Source organism: Myxocyprinus asiaticus, chromosome 9 (assembly GCF_019703515.2).
Source record: "Myxocyprinus asiaticus isolate MX2 ecotype Aquarium Trade chromosome 9, UBuf_Myxa_2, whole genome shotgun sequence".
Lineage (NCBI taxonomy): Eukaryota > Metazoa > Chordata > Actinopteri > Cypriniformes > Catostomidae > Myxocyprinus > Myxocyprinus asiaticus.
The window spans coordinates 14,505,829-14,524,182 of NC_059352.1; the positions used below are offsets into that span (position 1 = coordinate 14,505,829).

Here is an 18,354-nt window from a genome sequence, read left to right on the forward strand (position 1 = left end):
TATTGTTTTGATCATTTACATATCTTGTATATACTTTCTTTGTATTATGCTTGGCATGTCCTGTTGATTGGTTGCTGTTGCACTGCAATATCCTTTATGGGATCAATGCAAGTATTTATCCATCTAAAGTGCTGGACAGGATGTTGATGTCAGTAAGTATGGTTTTAACCCAAGCCATGCCACCAGCTGTATCCGATCTAGATCCTGTATAAGTCATTCTGATTCTCAGATCACACAGTAAACAAAGAAATTAGACCTTTCTTTCTCAGCCACCAACATTGTACAGGTGCATCTCAAAAAATTAGAATATCGTGGAAAAGTTCCATCATTTAATTCAAAAAGTGGAACTTTCATATATTCTGTATTCATTACACAAAGTGAAATATTTCAAGCCTTTTTTGTTGTAATCTTGATGATTATGGCTTACAGCTCATGGAAATCAAAAATCCAGTATCTCAAAATATTAGAATAAAGAATTTATTATATACCTTCTGAAAAGTATGTTAATTTATGCACTCAATACTTGGTCGGGGCTCCTTTTGCACGAATTACTGCATTAATGCGGCGTGGCATAGAGGCAATCATCCTGTGGCACTGCTGAGGTGTTATGGAAGCCCAGGTTGCTTTGATAGCGGCCTTCAGCTCGTCTGTATTGTTGGGTCTGGTGTCTCTCATTTTCCTCTTGACAATACCCCATATATTCTCTATGGAGTTCAGTTCAGGCGAGTTGGCTGGCCAATCAAGCACAGTAATACCATGGAAAACAAACCAGTTACTAGTAGTTTTGGCACTGTGGGCATGTGCCAAGTCCTGCCGGAAAAGGAAATAAGCATCTCCATAAAGCTTGTCAGCGGATGGAAGCATGAAGTGCTCTAAAATCTCCTGGTAGACAGCTGCATTGACTCTCGACTTGAGAAAACACAGTGGACCAACACCAGCAGATGACATGGCACCCCAAATCATCACTGACTGTGGAAACTTCACACTGGACTTCAAGCAACTTGGATTCTGTGCCTCTCCACTCTTCCTCCAGACTCTGGGACCTTGATTTCCAAATTAAATGCAAAATTTACTTTCATCTGAAAAGAGGACTTTGGACCACTGAGCAATAATTATTTGCAGTAATTTGCGCAAAAGGAGCCCCGACCAAGCATTGAGTGCATAAATTAACATACTTTTCAGATGGATGACATTTCTGTATTATAAATTCTTTATGCTAATATTTTGAGATACTGGATTTTTGTAAACCATAATCAAGATTAAAACAAAAAAAGGCTTGAAATATTTCACTTTGTTTAAAGAATCTACAATATATGAAAGTTCCACTTTTTGAATTAAATTATGAAAAAAAAATAAATAAAAAAAAATAAAAAAATCAACTTTTCCACGATATTCAAATTTTTTGAGATGCACCTGTATATTGTGAAAACACAGGGTCGCGTTACATGTTGATATCACACGAGACAAGTTCTTTAATTTAATAATTTTGGCCACATGCAGAAGACGTGAAGGAACTAGGATGATAACCACTAAATAAGCCCAGCAGAGGAGATCCAGAGAGCTCACTCATACAACACCACACTGTTTTAAACTAAATCAGAAATACACAGGAGAAACGCATCCTCCTGAGATGCATCTGTCTCTTACTGTGATACAATAAACATAGGAAATCCTGTTTTTCTTACAAGTGATCTTTCAGAAACCCATGACATCAAAAGTGGCCAATTTACTTTAATCAAAATGTAACAACTTGCTCTACCTCTGAAATTACTTTCCTTTTTTGCTGACGTCCCTTAGGCAAGTGGGCTATTGAATAATATAATAGAATACGGTATAATATAATATAGCTATTTATGCAATGATTTAGCAAACTTTCTACCAAGCTGTCTATCCTGGTGATGGCCACTTTTCATTAAACCAATATACTCCTGAATATAAAATCAAGTGAGAAACGGGTGGTGACATGTTACAGGACAAGCAGAGTCGAAATATTCCTTTGCTTACTCAAGTCATCTTGAATCATGCTTAGGAAAGAAATGTGACCTTCATGAATGACCAAAGTCATTTACCATAGGAAAATGCAGGATCATATATAAAAAGGTTATGCTAGGAGCTATTCAGTTTAGTGTCTTCATCACATTGTATGACTTTAACAAACAAACCCATACAGAGAAGTAATGGATTGAAAATGTATTAAATTATAAAATCCCATCCACATGTAAACAATATTATAATAAATGAGTCTGAATTGAGAGCCAATTTTCTTAATCTGCAAAATCACCAAACAGACTAAACCTCTCTATGAAACACAGATGTGCCAAAATGTGAATATTTGGATTTGGTGTGAATAGGCCTCAACATCTACTGTAGCCAAAGCTTGACAGTCAAACAGAGTGGCAAATATCATTAAATAAAGGTGAAGTGTTTAATTTTTGTGACACTAGCATCACTAAACAGAACTAAAAAAATAATGACCATTTTTCAAACAGGTTTTTCCAAACACTCCCCCCATCTAGTTGAAAAGAGAGTCCTGCCCCAAACTTGCATCATAGTTTTAAGCCATGCCAGATGCTAAAGCAAACAGAGCAATGTTTTTATAGTGCCACAGTGTTTACACTTTTATGGGAAATTAACAAGTGAATGGCTTACATAAAGCTGACTCTGCATATTAATCTGGGATAAAATATTTTAACATAAAAAATGACACATCACCTTTAAAATGAAGCAGGTGTAGTGAAAGCTCTGTTCTTAGATGTTTGGGTGTGTCTCACATTCACTCCCCCTTTGTGTCATTTTCCCATTCATCAGACACTCCATCAGACCGGTGACTCATCAAGCCTTTTCGATGATTAATAAAGAGTTTATCTCTGCATGGTACTATTTATAGAGCCCCTCCGTGCTGCGCATCAGTATTTCAACATCCTGTCTCCAACATCACAGTGTAGCTGTTTAATCGCACAGTGACTTTTATCTTTTCCTGCTAGCTCATTCATGACAAGTACCAACCACGTTTTCTCACTTTTTCAAAATTACAGCAATCCACCTCAAATTGCTTTGAGCTTAACTTGGCCTCTGGGAGGATGTTGTTAGAGCAAGTGGGTTTTTCATTACCATAGAGACGCCATTAGGACTAGCAGCTCTAACCTGTTCACATTAAACAGAGATGTGGTTTGAGCCTTAAGAACCTGACACTGGAAGCTTTCAGACATCAAAATAAGGATCTGTTAGGTCCTGTAAAGACATGCATGATGATAAACATCCATAAACAAAAAAAACAGAAAATGTTTGGAGACCCTCATTTTACAAGTTGCAAGTCTTCAATTTAGGGTATTTCCTGATTTCATGTTAAAGCACAACAAAACACTTGTTATAACACAGTACAAACAGACAGGGCTGGGCAAAACACAGAATATTCACAATATATTCACGTTGTTTTGGCTATCGAAAAATATAATTTTAAAGCACTTTTTATTTGGCCAGTAAATGTGCTAAAGGCTATCATTAGACTAGTTTTATGATACTTCCTTTTCTCACTACTTGTAAGCATAAGAGATTTAAGGCCGAGATGTTTTAATGGCTTCTCTGATTCACACGTTAGTAGTATAAGCAGTGTTAGAGTTGGAAAATTTGATTCATTTTCAAGAATCATTTCAATTCAAAACTGACTGAAAATTAATTTGTGTAAGCCTCTGTGTGGCTTCTATATTAAAATAATTTAGTAAAAATATACACTGGCGGCCAAAAGTTTGGAATAATGTACAGATTTAGCTGTTTTGGAAGGAAATTAGTACTTTAATTCACCAAAGTGGCATTCAACTGATCACAAAGTATAGTCAGAACATTACTGATGTAAAAACAGCACCATCACTATTTGAAAAAAGTCATTTTTGATCAAATCTAGACAGGCTCCATTTCCAGCAGCCATCATTCCAACACACCTTATCCTTGAGTAATCATGCTAAATAGTTAATTTGGTACTAGAAAATCACTTGCCATAATATCAAACACTGCTGAAAACTATTTAGTTCGATAAATGAAGCTTAACATTGTCTTTGTGTTTGTTTTTGAGTTGCCACAGTATGCAATAGACTGGCATGTCATACAGGGTTTTTCCTGCATAAAGAATTATGAGGCGGCCACCTCCGTCAATTTCGTGTCGCCTCCGACTGTCGAGGAAACTCAGGCAGGCAGTCACATGCACAGATAGACCCTAAGTGGTGCTCAAGCACCCGCCCTCTTTCACTAGATAAGTGCACTTTTTGCAAGTCTTATTTTTTAATTTATATTTAATTTATTTAAATTTGGCCCTTGGCATCAATTCTCAATTAAACATGTGCCCGACATCTGCATTTAATTTGCAATTCTGTGAGACAACACGAGCCCTTGCCCCTCCCCCCTTTGACATTCTTTGTCACAGCCTTCACACAGTTAACGCACGCAGAACGAGCGCCCTGAGGAGCAACATCGAAGTCTACCTGACCAGCCTTCATTTGTGACAGCCAGGTAAGGATAATGTTTGCCCTAAACTTCGACACTGTTTGCCACTGCTGTGAAATTAAACCACTATAAAAAAAAATATCCATAGAGCCAGCAGAACTTCGGTAATAGCCCTCCATTAAGCTTAACAAACAAACAAACTAATCAGGCGTTGGCTCAAAATAGCATCATGTAGGGTCGGAAATGCCCCCACAATTCAATATTTGAATTGCTCCTCTTTGAGTTGTTTTTTTATTTTGATAACATAACATAGTCAATCCTCTGTGGTCACTGGAGGCGCCGGCGCGATCACCTGACTTTTTCCCTGATAACATCAGAAAGAAATACTCCGTCATTCTTGGTCATACAGATAAGAGTAAGACATCTTTCAAAACTATAAAGGGTTTACTTTTGTGTATGCTCACAATAATAGAAAAATGTTGTGGTTTTGTAAAATAAAGAAATCATACAGGATGCGCTTTCTGCCGTCTCGGTCTCGGTGAACTTCTGTCTGGAGCGCATGACGAAAATGAACCGAAACTCAGCGTATACTTGCCTCGCAGACATGAGAAATATGTCTATAGAAAGCTTGAATTGTCTACTTTTAAATGAACCAATTTAAATCAAACAAATATTCTCTGATTGTGTAATCTGTATGAAACCAACGAGAGGTACAGTCTTTCCCGTTTGAGCTCATTATCGTTTTTGGTAGAAGACACGCTGTGAATTTACCTCAGAAGAAGTGTGATCCGATACGGCCTAACAAAAAAAAGTGTCTCACAAAAGTTAATTTTGTGAGCGAAAACTGGAGTCTACAAAATCTATTATGTGTTTCATGGCCTTATTTCAGTGACTTAAAAATTACTAATCACGCATATTCTTGATTTTCTCAAAAAATGCAAACATGTACATCTCATGTTTGAAGGCTCCTATGTTACAACACTGCTGAGAAAGTGATGCAGTTTATTTATTCATTTTATTAATTGTTCATGCTTGACATGATGACTACAATCATGTCAACTGTATCTGGGCAACATTTTGTATTGTTATCTCAAATCAAGCTATGGCATTTGGAACCAAGGTAGCCTTTTTTCATTAAAAGTCCAAAAAACTATCCAAACAAGTGATCTGAGGGTTTTACTGAACCTAAGAACTACCTACATTTGTAAATGCCACAATAAACCAGAAACAATTACATAGAATAAGTAACAAGTAATAAGATCAAGCACTGTTTCAGTTGTGCGCATGGTAAACCAAGACCTGTCAATCAAAGCGATCAGTCCAATCCAAGCTGTAAAACAGTGGCCGATTGGTCTCTACACATCGTCCCTTCCCACCATACCGACCCACATACCTGAGATCAGAGATAATCTTATCGGTTTAAGAGGTTAATCAAGTCTGCTGTTTGTTAACAATAAATGAACACATTAGCTGTTATGTTGTAATGTTTAACAGGTTAGCTTTTTTAATTAAATATGCTATAAATTTATAATTGTCATTTTCTTCAATCATCTAATTATTAGAACTAAAATATGTTGCTTGTAAGTGTTTGCTTGAGCCAGTGGAAGGCATGTTACAAGTGTATGTGTGCACATGATCAGGACGGTACCACCTCTGCCTCATTTTGAGCCAGGAAAAATCCTGTCTTAAGGTCAATATTAGGTTAAAAAAAAAAAAAAAAAAAATGGCAAAAAAAGAAACCGCTTTCTCTAGAAACTCAGTCAATCATTGTTTTGAGGAATGAAGGCTTTACAATGCTTGAAATTGCCAAACAACTGAAGATTTCATACAAAAGGTGTACACTACTGTCTTCAAAGACAAAGGACAACTGGCTCTAACAAGGACAGAAAGAGATGTGGAAGGCTAGATGTACAACTAAACAAGAGGGAAAGTACATCAGAGTCTCTAGTTTGAGAAACAGATGCCTCACATGTCCTCAACTGACAGCTTCATTGAATTCTACCCGCTCAACATCAGTTTCATGTAGAACAGTAAAGAGAAGATCAGGGGTGCAGGCATTACAGGAAGAATTGCAAAGAAAGACACTTTTGACACAGAAAAACAAAAAGAAAAGGTTAGAGCGGTCAAAGAAACACAGACATTGGACAACAGATAATTGGAAAAGAGTGTTATGGATCTTAAGCCCATTGAGCTTTTGTGGGATCAGCTAGACTGTAAGGTGCGTGAGAAATGCCCGACAAGACAGCCACATCTATGGCAAGTGCTACAGGAAGCGTGGGGTGAAATGTCACCTGAGTATCTGGGCAAACTGACAGCTAGAATGCCCAGGATCTGCAAAGCTGTCATTGCTGCACGTGGAGGATTTTTTGATGAGAACTCTTTGAAGTAGTTTAATAAGTTCTGAACATTTTTTTCAAATTGTAATAGTAATTTTTCACGTTATTAATGTCCTGACTATACACTGTGATCAGCTGAATGCCACTTTGGTGAATAAAAGTACCAACTTCTTTCCATAAGAGCAAAATATGTACATTATTCCAAACTTTTGGCCACCAGTGTATGTAGGTAAATATTGATGTTTATAACTATGTAATGTAAAATGGGATTGGAATCATAACGAATTTAACGATTCCGCTTCCGCTGAAAATTATTTTAGTACTTTGAAGAAAAAAATATTAGAAAACAATGAATGCAATTATTAGTAGGAAGCCTTCTGTATGTTTTCCTGTCAAGATTTAAAAGGACCGAATCATGAGTCATTCGTTCAGGAATTATACTGCACTAGTCGCCATACATGTATTACGCTGCTGATTTAGTAGCAGTGTTGCAGTGCCACAGAATGGTAGCGCAGGAAACACTGTCAAAGTATTTTAGCATGGTTAGCATCTGCATCAGCAGAAGGATGCAAATTCAAGAATCATTAATGGAACAGAAAAGACGAAAATAATTCCGTTACCTTTTTTTTTTTTTTTTTTTAAAATGGAACCAGTTCTAAACAAATTTTGGTTCTCGGTTCCCAATCGTAATTGTTATATTGGTGCATATAAATGCTAATGTTTAAATATCATGCTTCCTTGTGTTCATTTAGTGAAAACAGTGTGGAAAACATTCCTTGATTATTTAAAACTAGATTTTTTCTGTATTTCCCTTAATTTTGAATTTACTTGGCAACAATTAAAAGTCAGCCTTTCAAGCCATTTCAAAACAAATACAAATAATGTGATATATACTGGATATCAAAGGTGTGTAATCAGAGTGGAACATTTAATGAGGTAGGATCCATCATGGGAACCTGTTGCCCTTGATCGCCACCACCACCCCCACCAACCCCTTGAGGATTCTTCCACACTTCCCCTCTCACTCCTGCTGACTCTATCACACACACTTGTCCTGTCAGCTGCTAAGGCCAAACACAAACTACAAGACAAGGTTGCCGCCCTTCACACATTTAAAGACTGTTGGTGTGCACTTTACACAACTAACACAAACTCAGAAGTTCCTTCTCAAGTAAACTTACTCGCATGGCAAAGCAAGAACTGATTCTTGACAACATGGAGTACAGGGTTGTGAATTGATTTCTTCTGTTTTTATGTGTATCTCATACTAAATCGTTTCAAAAATTCAAACAAAACCTAACATAAAACAAAGGCAATCTGAATAAACACAAAATACAGTTATTAAATGATAAAGTTATCCAATACCAACTGTGAAAAAGCATTTGCCCCCTTATTTACTAAATCCCCAAATCTATGAAACTGCATTAATAATGGGGTTTAGCTGGACTAGACAAACCCAGGCCTGATTTCTGCCAGCCCTTCAATCAAATCAACACATAAATAGAACATTTTCAGCAGCATGAAGTTGGCTAAAAGATCTCACCCAGTAGCACACTATTCCAAGGTCAAAAGAAATTCCAGAAATTAGGAAAAAGGTGATTGAAATACATCAGTCTGGGAAGGGTTACAAAGCTATTTCAAAGGCTCTGGGACTCCAAAGAACCACAGTGAGAGCCATTATCTCCAAATGGAGAAAACTTGGAATAGTAGTGAACCTTCCCAGAAGTGGCCGACCTTCCAAAATTCCTCCAAGAGCACAGCGAGTCACAAAAAAGCCAAGGACAACCTCCAAGGAACTGCAGGCCTCTCTCGCATCAATAAAGGTCACTGTTCATGACTCCACTATAAGAAAGACACTGACCAAAAATGGCATCCATGGAAGAGTGGTGAGGCGAAAACCACTGCTAACCCAGAAGAACATTAAGGCTTATCTGAATTTTGACAAAACACACCTTGATGATCCTCAAACCTTTTGGGAGAATGTTCTGTGGACAGATGAGTCGAAAGTGGAACTGTTTGGAAGACAGTGGTAATCAAATCAAATCACTTTATTGTCACTCAACAATAAATGCAATAAATTGGGTGCAGTTCTGAGCAACATAGCAATCATGACAGTGATGAGACATATACCAATTTGCAATAAACATCAGATTTACACAATACAATTTACATATCTAATTTACACATAATTACAACACAATATACAAATAATAATTCACAATGTACAGTATACAACACACAATATAGAATACACATACACACAATCTAAAAAAAATAGTATATATAAAATATACATTAGGTTGTATTGTGCTGTATTGACATTCAGGCTGTCGGTTGATAGTAAGTTGCCAGTGTGTTGTTAAGAGAGAACATAATTTATGACAGTCCAGTGTGAGATTAATAAAGTGCTGATGTATATTGATCGTGAGAGATCAAGAGTTAAAAAAAATCGTATTGCTTGGGGGAAGAAGCTGTCATGAAATCGGCTGGTGCGGGTCCTGATGCTGCAATACCACTACCGAGCTTTTTTCACACACCGCCTGATATAGATGTCCTGGAGGGAGGGAAGCTCCCCTCCGATGATGTGTCTGGCAGATCGCACTACCATTGTCATGGCTTTGCGGTTGAGGGCGGTGCTGTTGCTGTACCAGGCAGTGATGCAGCCAGTCAGGATGCTCTCTCAGTGCTGGTGTAGAACCGTGTGAGGATGTGGTGGTTCATTCCAAACTTCCTCAGCCATCTCAGGAAGAAGAGGCGCTGGTGAGCCTTCTTCACAATGGCGTCAGTGTGGATGGACCATGCGAGTTCCTAGGTGATGTGGACACCGAAGAACTTGAAGCTGCTGACTCTCTCCACCGGTGCTCCATTGATGGTGATGGGGCTGTGTTCTCTGTCTTTTCTCCTGAAGTCCACCAAAAGCTCCTTGGTCTTACTGACATTAAGGGAGAGGTTGTGCTCTTGACTCCAGCATGTCAGAGTGTGCACCTCCTCTCTGTAGGCTGTTTCATCATTGTCAGTGATCAGACCTACCACTGTCATATCATAAGCAAACTTAATGATGGCATTGGTGCTGTGTGTTGCCACACAGTCATGTGTGTACAAGGAATACAGGAGTGGGCTGAGAACACAGCCCTGCGGGGCTCCAGTGTTGAGGGTCAGAGATGAGATGTTGCTGTCCATTCTAACCACCTGGCATCTACCTGACAGGAAGTCCAGGATCCAGCTGCACAGCGAGCTGTTTAAGCCCAGAGCTTCACATCAAGCTTAGAGGGCACTATGGTGTTGAATGCTGAGCTGTAGTGGATCATTACTTTGGTACTGTTACATCTGACATAAATCAAACACAGAATTCCACAAAAAGAACATCATACCTACGGTCAAGCATAGTGGTGGTAGTAGTGTGATGGTGTGGAGATGCTTTGCTGCTTCAGGGCCAGGGCGACTTGCAGTAACTGAGGGAAACATGAATTCTGCTCTCTACCAGAAAATCATAAAGGAGAACGTCCGGTCATCAGCCCATGATTTGATGCTCAAGCGCAATTGGATTATGCAGCAAGACAATGATCCAAAGCATAGGAGTAATTCCATCTCTGAATGGCTCAATAGAAGCAAAATTAAAGTTTTGGAGCGGCCTAGTCAAAGTCCTGACTTGAACTTAATAGAGATGCTGTGGCAGGACCTTAAACAGGCAGTTCATGTTTGAAAACTCTACAATGTGGCTGAACTAAAGCAGTTCTGCAAAGAAGAGTGGGCCAAAATTCCACCACAGCATTGTGAAAGACTGAATTCCAGTTATCAGAAGCATTTGGTTGCAGCTGTTGCTGCTAAAGGTGGCACAACCAGCTATTAAGTTTAAGGGGGCGGTTCATTTTTCACATGGGTGATATGTGTTGGATAACCTTTTTTGCTTCAATAAAAAAAATATATCTGAAAAGTGTATTTTGTGTTTGCCTTTGTTTTATTTTATATCTTGTTTGAAGATCTAAAACAATTTAGTATGAAAATAAACAAAAACAGAAGAAATCATGAAGGGGCAAATACATTTTCACATAACTGTAAGGGCTTGCAGACATTTTTGCACTGATTTACATAGAAAAGGAGAAAGAGCCGAAAAATACTGAGTGATTGGGCAGACGGGAGCAGCAGTTTGATGGGGTATTTTTTTAATGCTTCGCTCTACTCTTATTCCCCTTCACAATTTAATTGGCAGTTGCTCAATGCTGCTCTCGCTAGTCAGGACAGCGGTCCCACTTGACACTAGTGTGTCTGTGCAAACCAGAAGATTGTCTGCAACACACATGCGCTGTGAGTTGGCTGCAATTTGGGGCTTTTGTCGCAGACAATGGCAACTAACTTCAAGAGTGCGGTAGTGTGAAGTGTGTACTTGGATATAGTTATCTTGGAGGTGGTTAGTGTGAAGGTTTCTGGAAATCAATGGAGTTGAGAACAACTGTGGATAACTGAAATAAGATTACGCATGTTATAATTGTCAGGAGAGACAAACTGAAAGTGCGCAGCTTCATTCATGCCTTGCCTGAATCGATATTTAGTTTAAGATCTCTGCAGCAAAGAAATGAACAGTCAGAGTACAAAATGCAAGAAGACTTGATACATGGGGTGGAAAAGGAAATTGCAAATGCCCTTACGGAGGACACTGATGAAACATTGGTGCAACATTAAAATAGAAAATAAGAAAAGTGAATTCTGTTGATTATGATACACATAGCTGTGCATTCACACTGACTTCTATTTCCTGTTTAAAATGAAAAGTGTGTGCTTTTTTCGATGTTAAAATACATTCATCTCCCAGTTTAATGTGCAGAGACAACTGTGAGAAAGCCATGTATAGAATGTAGAAACTGTTGCTGGCCCAGATTGTAAATCACAGAGAATGAATATCTGCAGACTGCTTGATCTGATCCTTACATCTGAAACTTACAAGCATCGTCAACCTTGAGATATGGGAGTGTTGTGAATGTTATTCAGTACGTACTGTATATCAAGTAGATTTTTTTATTTCATAATGCATAGGGCAAGCAAGAGAATGAATCTGACCCTGCTGTGGCATCACTAACATAATTTTCATCAGTGCAAGGATATGACCATGTGTCCTCTAAACTGACAAGTCTCATTCTCTATTCAATGCCAGCTTTTATAAGCCATGACTTACTGTATTCTGAGTGCAACTCCTCAATTTCATCAGCCGTTTGATTCTTTGTTGTGACGATTGCCTGACAAACATAGCACATGAAACAAAAAATATTTCTCTCAAATTAACATGGTAATTTAGTACAATTAATTAAAAAAAGTTAGACAAAAAACAATAGGTAAATTCCATAACAAGAAATTCCTACCATTTTAGTGATTCAAGCTAGTGTCATGTAATTAATTCAATTGAGTTTTTAAATTGATTGACAGCCCTAAAAAAATCTATAATCAAACTTTAAAGAGGATAAATATCAGAATCAAGATTATTGCTGGTATAATATTTCCTAATACACAAATAACAGGACGTAAAAAAGATGACACAAAATTAGTAGTCAAAAGGTAGTACGTACAGGTTTCCGCTTGCTGTCCAACTGATTCCTCATCCTCTCATTGTTTTCAACTTCTTTAGCGATCTCTTCAGCTGTTAGCAAGAGAAGCAGTTACATTACAACCAACATTTACTGATGAAGACTTTATGACCAACATATAAACAAACCTAAATGGTCAAAGATAGGCATGTAATGATACACAAATTTCACGATACTATACGAAGCAGAAGCCTCACGATGCGATATGATTATTGAAAAAAATAAAATGCGGCCACAAAATTTAAGTAACTTAAACAGCACTGCATTTATCAGTAGTTTGTTAAGATCAAAACTCAGTTTTTGTGTTATTCTTGAGAAAAATTTGTTTGTCTACATTTAAGTCATTTTAATTTGAATAGCACTTTTCACAATGTACAACATTTCAAAGCAGCTTTGTACAAAATCATGGCTTAAAGTCTTAAAGTGAGCAAGCTAATGGTAACCATGTCAAAGAAAAAAAAACTTAAATTATAATGATGATACTAGGTGATGCTGTCTACTGTATTTTTCCACCAGCCCTGTCATCTTTCTGCCAGAACCCTCCACAGGCCAACTGACTCCAAGGACATAAATTACACTCCAGCAACTACATGCTCTGGACAGTGTAAAATTGTACCAGGCTAGACTCACTATAAAGAGCAATTCAAGCTGGGCCAAAGCATATAATTGACTAGTGCCAGAAACTCAACACTCATGTTATATATTATATATAACATGCACTGATAAATGGTCAAATCTTGTTTCAAATATAAGTTTATTCCACTTTTTCATTGACAACAAATTATTTCAAATATTTAATGAATATTATGTTTACAATGTTGTAATCTAATGCTTATCTAGTTATTCTAGTTATAATGCACAATAATAATTAAAAGAACAATAAATAAAACTCAGTCCTACATATTCCTTATCTGACACTTAATTTTAATAATTGGGGTCACACTTTATATTAGATGTCTTTAAATTAACATTAAAATACATACAATACAATGTACTTATTGTGTAACTATATGTTGTTCTGCAAAATTCCCACAAGATTCACATTTGCAGCTACTGAGGTTGAGGTACACGTAGGTTTAGGGGTAGGGTTTAGATTACGGTTTAAGGTAAAGGTTGGGGTGGGTTAGGTTTAAGATTAGGGGTTAAGGTTAACAGCGTAACAACAGAATGCAGGTACTTTAAATGTACACCATCCATTCACATACTTTATAATTCATACCTGATTTGGGGTTGAGTGCGTCACACTGTGCATTATAGATTTGAGTGAATTCTTGATGCCGTCGGATGAGCTGATCTCTGTTGCCCTGAGTGGACATGTGGCATTCTTTAAGCATTTTCTTCAGCTTTGGAACACTAATAAGAGTGTACAACAGCTTAGGCATCGCCTTACGCCGTCTACCACTGAAACACAGACACAAACACAGGGCACATGGTCATTTACAGAAAAAAAGAAGAAAAAAAAAAAAGGTTACATGAAAGATGCTGAATCAAACCTGTTTTATTAAACAACTTTAATTTCTCTGTAATTAAAAATTTTCATTGCTCATTTATAAAAGTAATCGAATGTCATTAACGAACAAATAATCTCTAGCAATAAAACTTCAAAACACATTCGGAGGACTCCAAACAGGCCTACCATATGCACAGTCAAATTTTGTTGAACTAAAATTGAGGTAAATACGATTAAGAAATTTGATTATTCGAAATTTCAGTTTAGTCCACAGTAATTTAATGCATTTGAGTATAAACAATTTAATTTACAATCAATTTAAGTCAATGGTGTGAGCGCGAATTCCAATTGTGACTAGGGGTGTAAAAAAATATTGTATCGTACGATACGACACTCACTATACAATACCATATGTATCGTATGATACATAAACACATTGTGTATTTAAAACCAAGCAGCACAATATTGAGAGCTGCAAAACAGTCTCCTCCCAGGAGAGGCGGCGCTGAATGCTCACAGGAAAACAGAGCAACACACTTACAGTACATAGGCAAGAACATCGATGGTAAACGCCAAGTAGATTGTACTGTAGTGGTACAGCTTGTCGAATTTGCCAAACAACGATTTCATGTCCTGTTGCTACAGTACATCAAACATGTCATTTTATTTACGCCAACATCACCGTGCAAATCTGTGGATTTGAGAGGCAGAAACAGCAGCAGTAAGTTTAACAGCCGCCTCTCCCAGCCAACACTGGGTGAGACATGCACAGCAAGACGCTCACAAGTTATGAGTCATAACTATAAAAAACACAGCTTGCTCAAAAAAACTGACAAATTTAAGAAACCTGCGATTACATGACTTATAATTATCTGCTTTTGACTTCGAAATGTAAACACCTTTGAGAAAACTTGCGCACAAGTTATAAGCCAGCAATAACAGCAGTAAAGTTTACATGCAAAGTGAAACGGGGAAGAGGGAAAAAACAATTATGAGTGCTGACTGGTTTTTGCTCAAGCCGTTAAATATTTGAATATGTACATATATCGTAGAACCAGAGGTCAGGTTCCTCTAGTTGTTTTGTCACCACTAAATAACAGTTTTTTCCTTGCTACAGTCACTTCAGCTTGTTCACAGGGGGCTTTCAGACAACAAGGCATGATTTTCCATAAAGCTGCTTTGAAACTGTATGTATTGTGAAAAGTGTTATACAAATATAAATGACTAGAATGTAGACAAACTATTTTCTCAAGAAAAACAAAAATTGTGAGTTCATAGTTTTTCTCAACAATCAAATAAATAAAGGCAGTGCTGTTAAGTTACTTAGAGCTCTGTTTTTTGTTGCCAATGTCAGATACTTTTGTGGCATTTATGATTTTAAAGACATTTATGTCGAATCCTTGAATAAATTTGAGCAAAACATTTGTGGGTGCTCATATCGTATCGTATTGTGAAATTTGTGTATCGTTACATGCCTAATTGTGACATGCAGCGTAAACTACAACTCTAGCTTCAGACACCTACCGTGTTGTGCCCACAGCTTGGATGATTACTTCAGCTTATTCAATTAAATCGATCTATGATGAATTATTACCACCCCTAACTCTACCAAATTTATGGACATTTTTAGCTCAAACCACAGATTTTCATTTGAATTGAAGTCTGGACTTTGAATTCTCCTTTACAGAACATTAACTTGGCCTGCTGGGAAATTACGCTCTAAATTCTTATCCTCCTCAAAGATATGCATGTGTTTGGCTCAAACCATTTGCCCATGATGCCAACAAGCTTTACAGTTGGCTAAAAAAAAAAAAAAAAAAGAAAATCCCAAAACACAACACTTCCACAATCACGCTTGACGCCAGGGGTGGTGTTACCTAGTGTTGCGCTGTGTGTGGTTTGTAGCAAGCATCGGCCCTTTGCCGAAGAGCTCAGGTTAACTGTCTTCTTCCAAAACATTTCAGGTTTTGTCACATGGCTTCTAGCAAACTGGACGTGACTTAAAGCTGGCTTCTCTCTTAAGTGGCTTCCATGTTAAACATTCTCCTAAAAGTGGATCTCAAGTGTTGAAGAGCCAAATAGCTGTGCAACTCTGTCATTGTTTTGCTGGTCTCTTGGCGAATTATCTGATGATTGTCCTTATTCAGTTGCTCAATTTGTTAGGACAGCATGATTTTTTGTAGAGTTTGAAGATACTTAATGATACAAGAATGGTTCAAAAAGCATTCCCAATCTTCTTATAAACATCTCCAGCTTGTTTCCACCTAACAACTTAATCTAGAAATATAACGAGGTCTTGGTCTTCATGATGGCAGGAATAGTCCGATCTGCTATTTTAGTTGAGACTCACAACGTCATTGATATTTGTTTTTCAATTAAATTAAACCAAGTAACTACCCAATGCAAGTTGTTAAAAGAAACTACTGTAGGGAAATACTTATCAATTAAGCAAGTATGTGAGTTATACACCGATCAGCCTCAACATTAAAACCACCTGCCTAATATTGTGTAGGTCCCCCTCGTGCCGCCAAAACAGCAGCAACCCGCATTTTTGTTTTTGACACCAGCCCATTTGGCACCAACAATCATGCCACGGTCCAAATCACTGAGATAACATTTTTCCCCATTCTGATGGTTGATGTGAACATTAACTGAAGCTCCTGACCCCTATCTGCATGATTTTGTGCACTACAGCCACACGATTGGCTGATTAGATAATCACATGGATGACTGTTGGTGCCAGACGGGCTGGTTTATTTCTGCTGATCTCCTGGGATTTTCATGCACAACAGTCTCTAGAATTTACTCAGAATGGTGCCAAAAACAAAAAACATCCAGTGAGCGGCAGTTCTGTGGACAGAAATGCCTTGTTGATGAGAGGGGTCAACAGTGAATGGCCAGATTGGTTCGAACTGACAAAAGCCACGGTAACTCTGATAACCGCTCAGTACAATTGTGGTGGAAAGAACAGCATCTCAGAATGCTATACTGAGATGAGGGTTGGCACTGTTTTGGCAGCACAAGGGGGACCTACTCAATATTAGGAAGGTGGTTTTAATGTTGTGGCTGATCAGAATGTAAATAAATAAATAAATAAATAAATAAATATATATATATGAAAATATCCAAACACATTTTCACTGTTCAATTTTAGAGCATTTTAACAGTCATACAAAAAAACATGTAAATATTCTTTACTTTGGCTTGGGAACACAGCAGAATGTGAAACAACTGCAAGTACATGACACTGCATGATATTATTACAAACACTTTTAACCAAGTTTCAAATCTATTAAACACTCCATCAGGTAAATTTCTAAACTATCGGAATTCATCTTGTTTGGCTTTGTAGTTTATTTTTATTTTTGTTGGAAACAGCAGCCTTCGGGCAATACAATTAAATAGCTGCAGTGGTTAAACACGTCAAAAGGGATTAAAACCACATTTTGCTGAGGGACGTGGGTTGCCTGAGACAGACCATGTGAATTAACCTTTCAGTTAGCATGGACACATTTGATTTCACAGAAAACCTGTGGAAAACTTTCCAACTCAGCTATCCGTTGGCATGGAACTTAACATCTCAATAAACCAAGACAACATGATTGAAAACAGACCATAATATTGATTTAAACACTTCAATACTTCACGTATTACAGCCAATGCTCTTACACATAACAGAGTGCCAAGCAAGAAAAGGAGAAACCCTCATTCATCTCTTTAGCATGGCAACTGCAGTATGGCAGGATGTGCTTAAGGCCATGGGAGCGTTGACACACCTTCATTTAGCAGTCTATCCTTGAGGTGTCCAGAAAATGAAATCACAGAGTCTGTCAATCAAACTCGGACGCAAATGTCGACCCATCAGAATGTCTCTTCAGGTTAAGCCTGTCACTATTATTAAATAACTGCTGTTATTTGAGGTAATCTCGATTAATGTGCACTTCAAATTCCAAATCACATTCTTTTGTCCAAATAAGGGAATTTTAAGCGAATATATAAATGCCATGAGTGGCGCGTTTGTGTGTTATTCAATTGAACGTTAAACCGTCTCACTGAGCCGCACCACAGACCGCACTCAGAAGAGATTAACCACTTTTGAAGCACTCTTGATGCATGCACCATCTGTGGAGGTTCATGCCAAACTCCCACTAAAATATAAATGAGGACTAAATGTAAAATAAATTTAAAATAAACCCAGAGTTGACCAAAAAGAGAGACAGATATTTTTAGTATTTGATAGGGATGTCATAAAATATTGATATATCGATTATAGAGCGGCACGCTATTTTATCAATACATTTTGAGGCATTGATATATTACCATCAGCCGACATTTAAATTAGAAGCCTAATTTGTGTGCTTTCTATTCACTGCCATGCAGTTGCATTCCATAAAATTTACTGAAGCCGGTCGCGGCATATCACACACACATTTTGAGTTGATGGCAGTCCAAAGTTACAAAGGATTTTGTACTTCAAGAATTAATAAAGTGACATTGATGAGTTAGCAGATTAGTGTATGACACTGGTGTCACTGTGCAAACTGAATGATTAGAA

The 18,354-nt window shown here is 37.6% G+C and overlaps 1 protein-coding gene across 11 annotated transcripts in view; it reads right to left on the reverse strand.

The window, feature by feature from the left end:
* LOC127446557 (E3 ubiquitin-protein ligase RAD18-like) overlaps positions 1-18,354 on the reverse strand; it is a 90,817-nt gene that overhangs the window by 44,228 nt on the left and 28,235 nt on the right. For all 11 annotated transcript variants that reach the window (XR_007898225.1, XR_007898224.1, XM_051707569.1 and 8 more), the window contains exons 7-9: positions 13,569-13,750; positions 12,332-12,402; positions 11,944-12,004 (exon numbers count right to left, since the gene is read on the reverse strand). Coding sequence is in view for 9 of the 11 variants with exons in the window: in XM_051707569.1 (XP_051563529.1) it covers positions 11,944-12,004; positions 12,332-12,402; positions 13,569-13,750 (314 nt within the window). In the remaining 2 variants the exon portion in view is untranslated. The remainder of the gene's footprint in view (positions 1-11,943; positions 12,005-12,331; positions 12,403-13,568; positions 13,751-18,354) is intronic.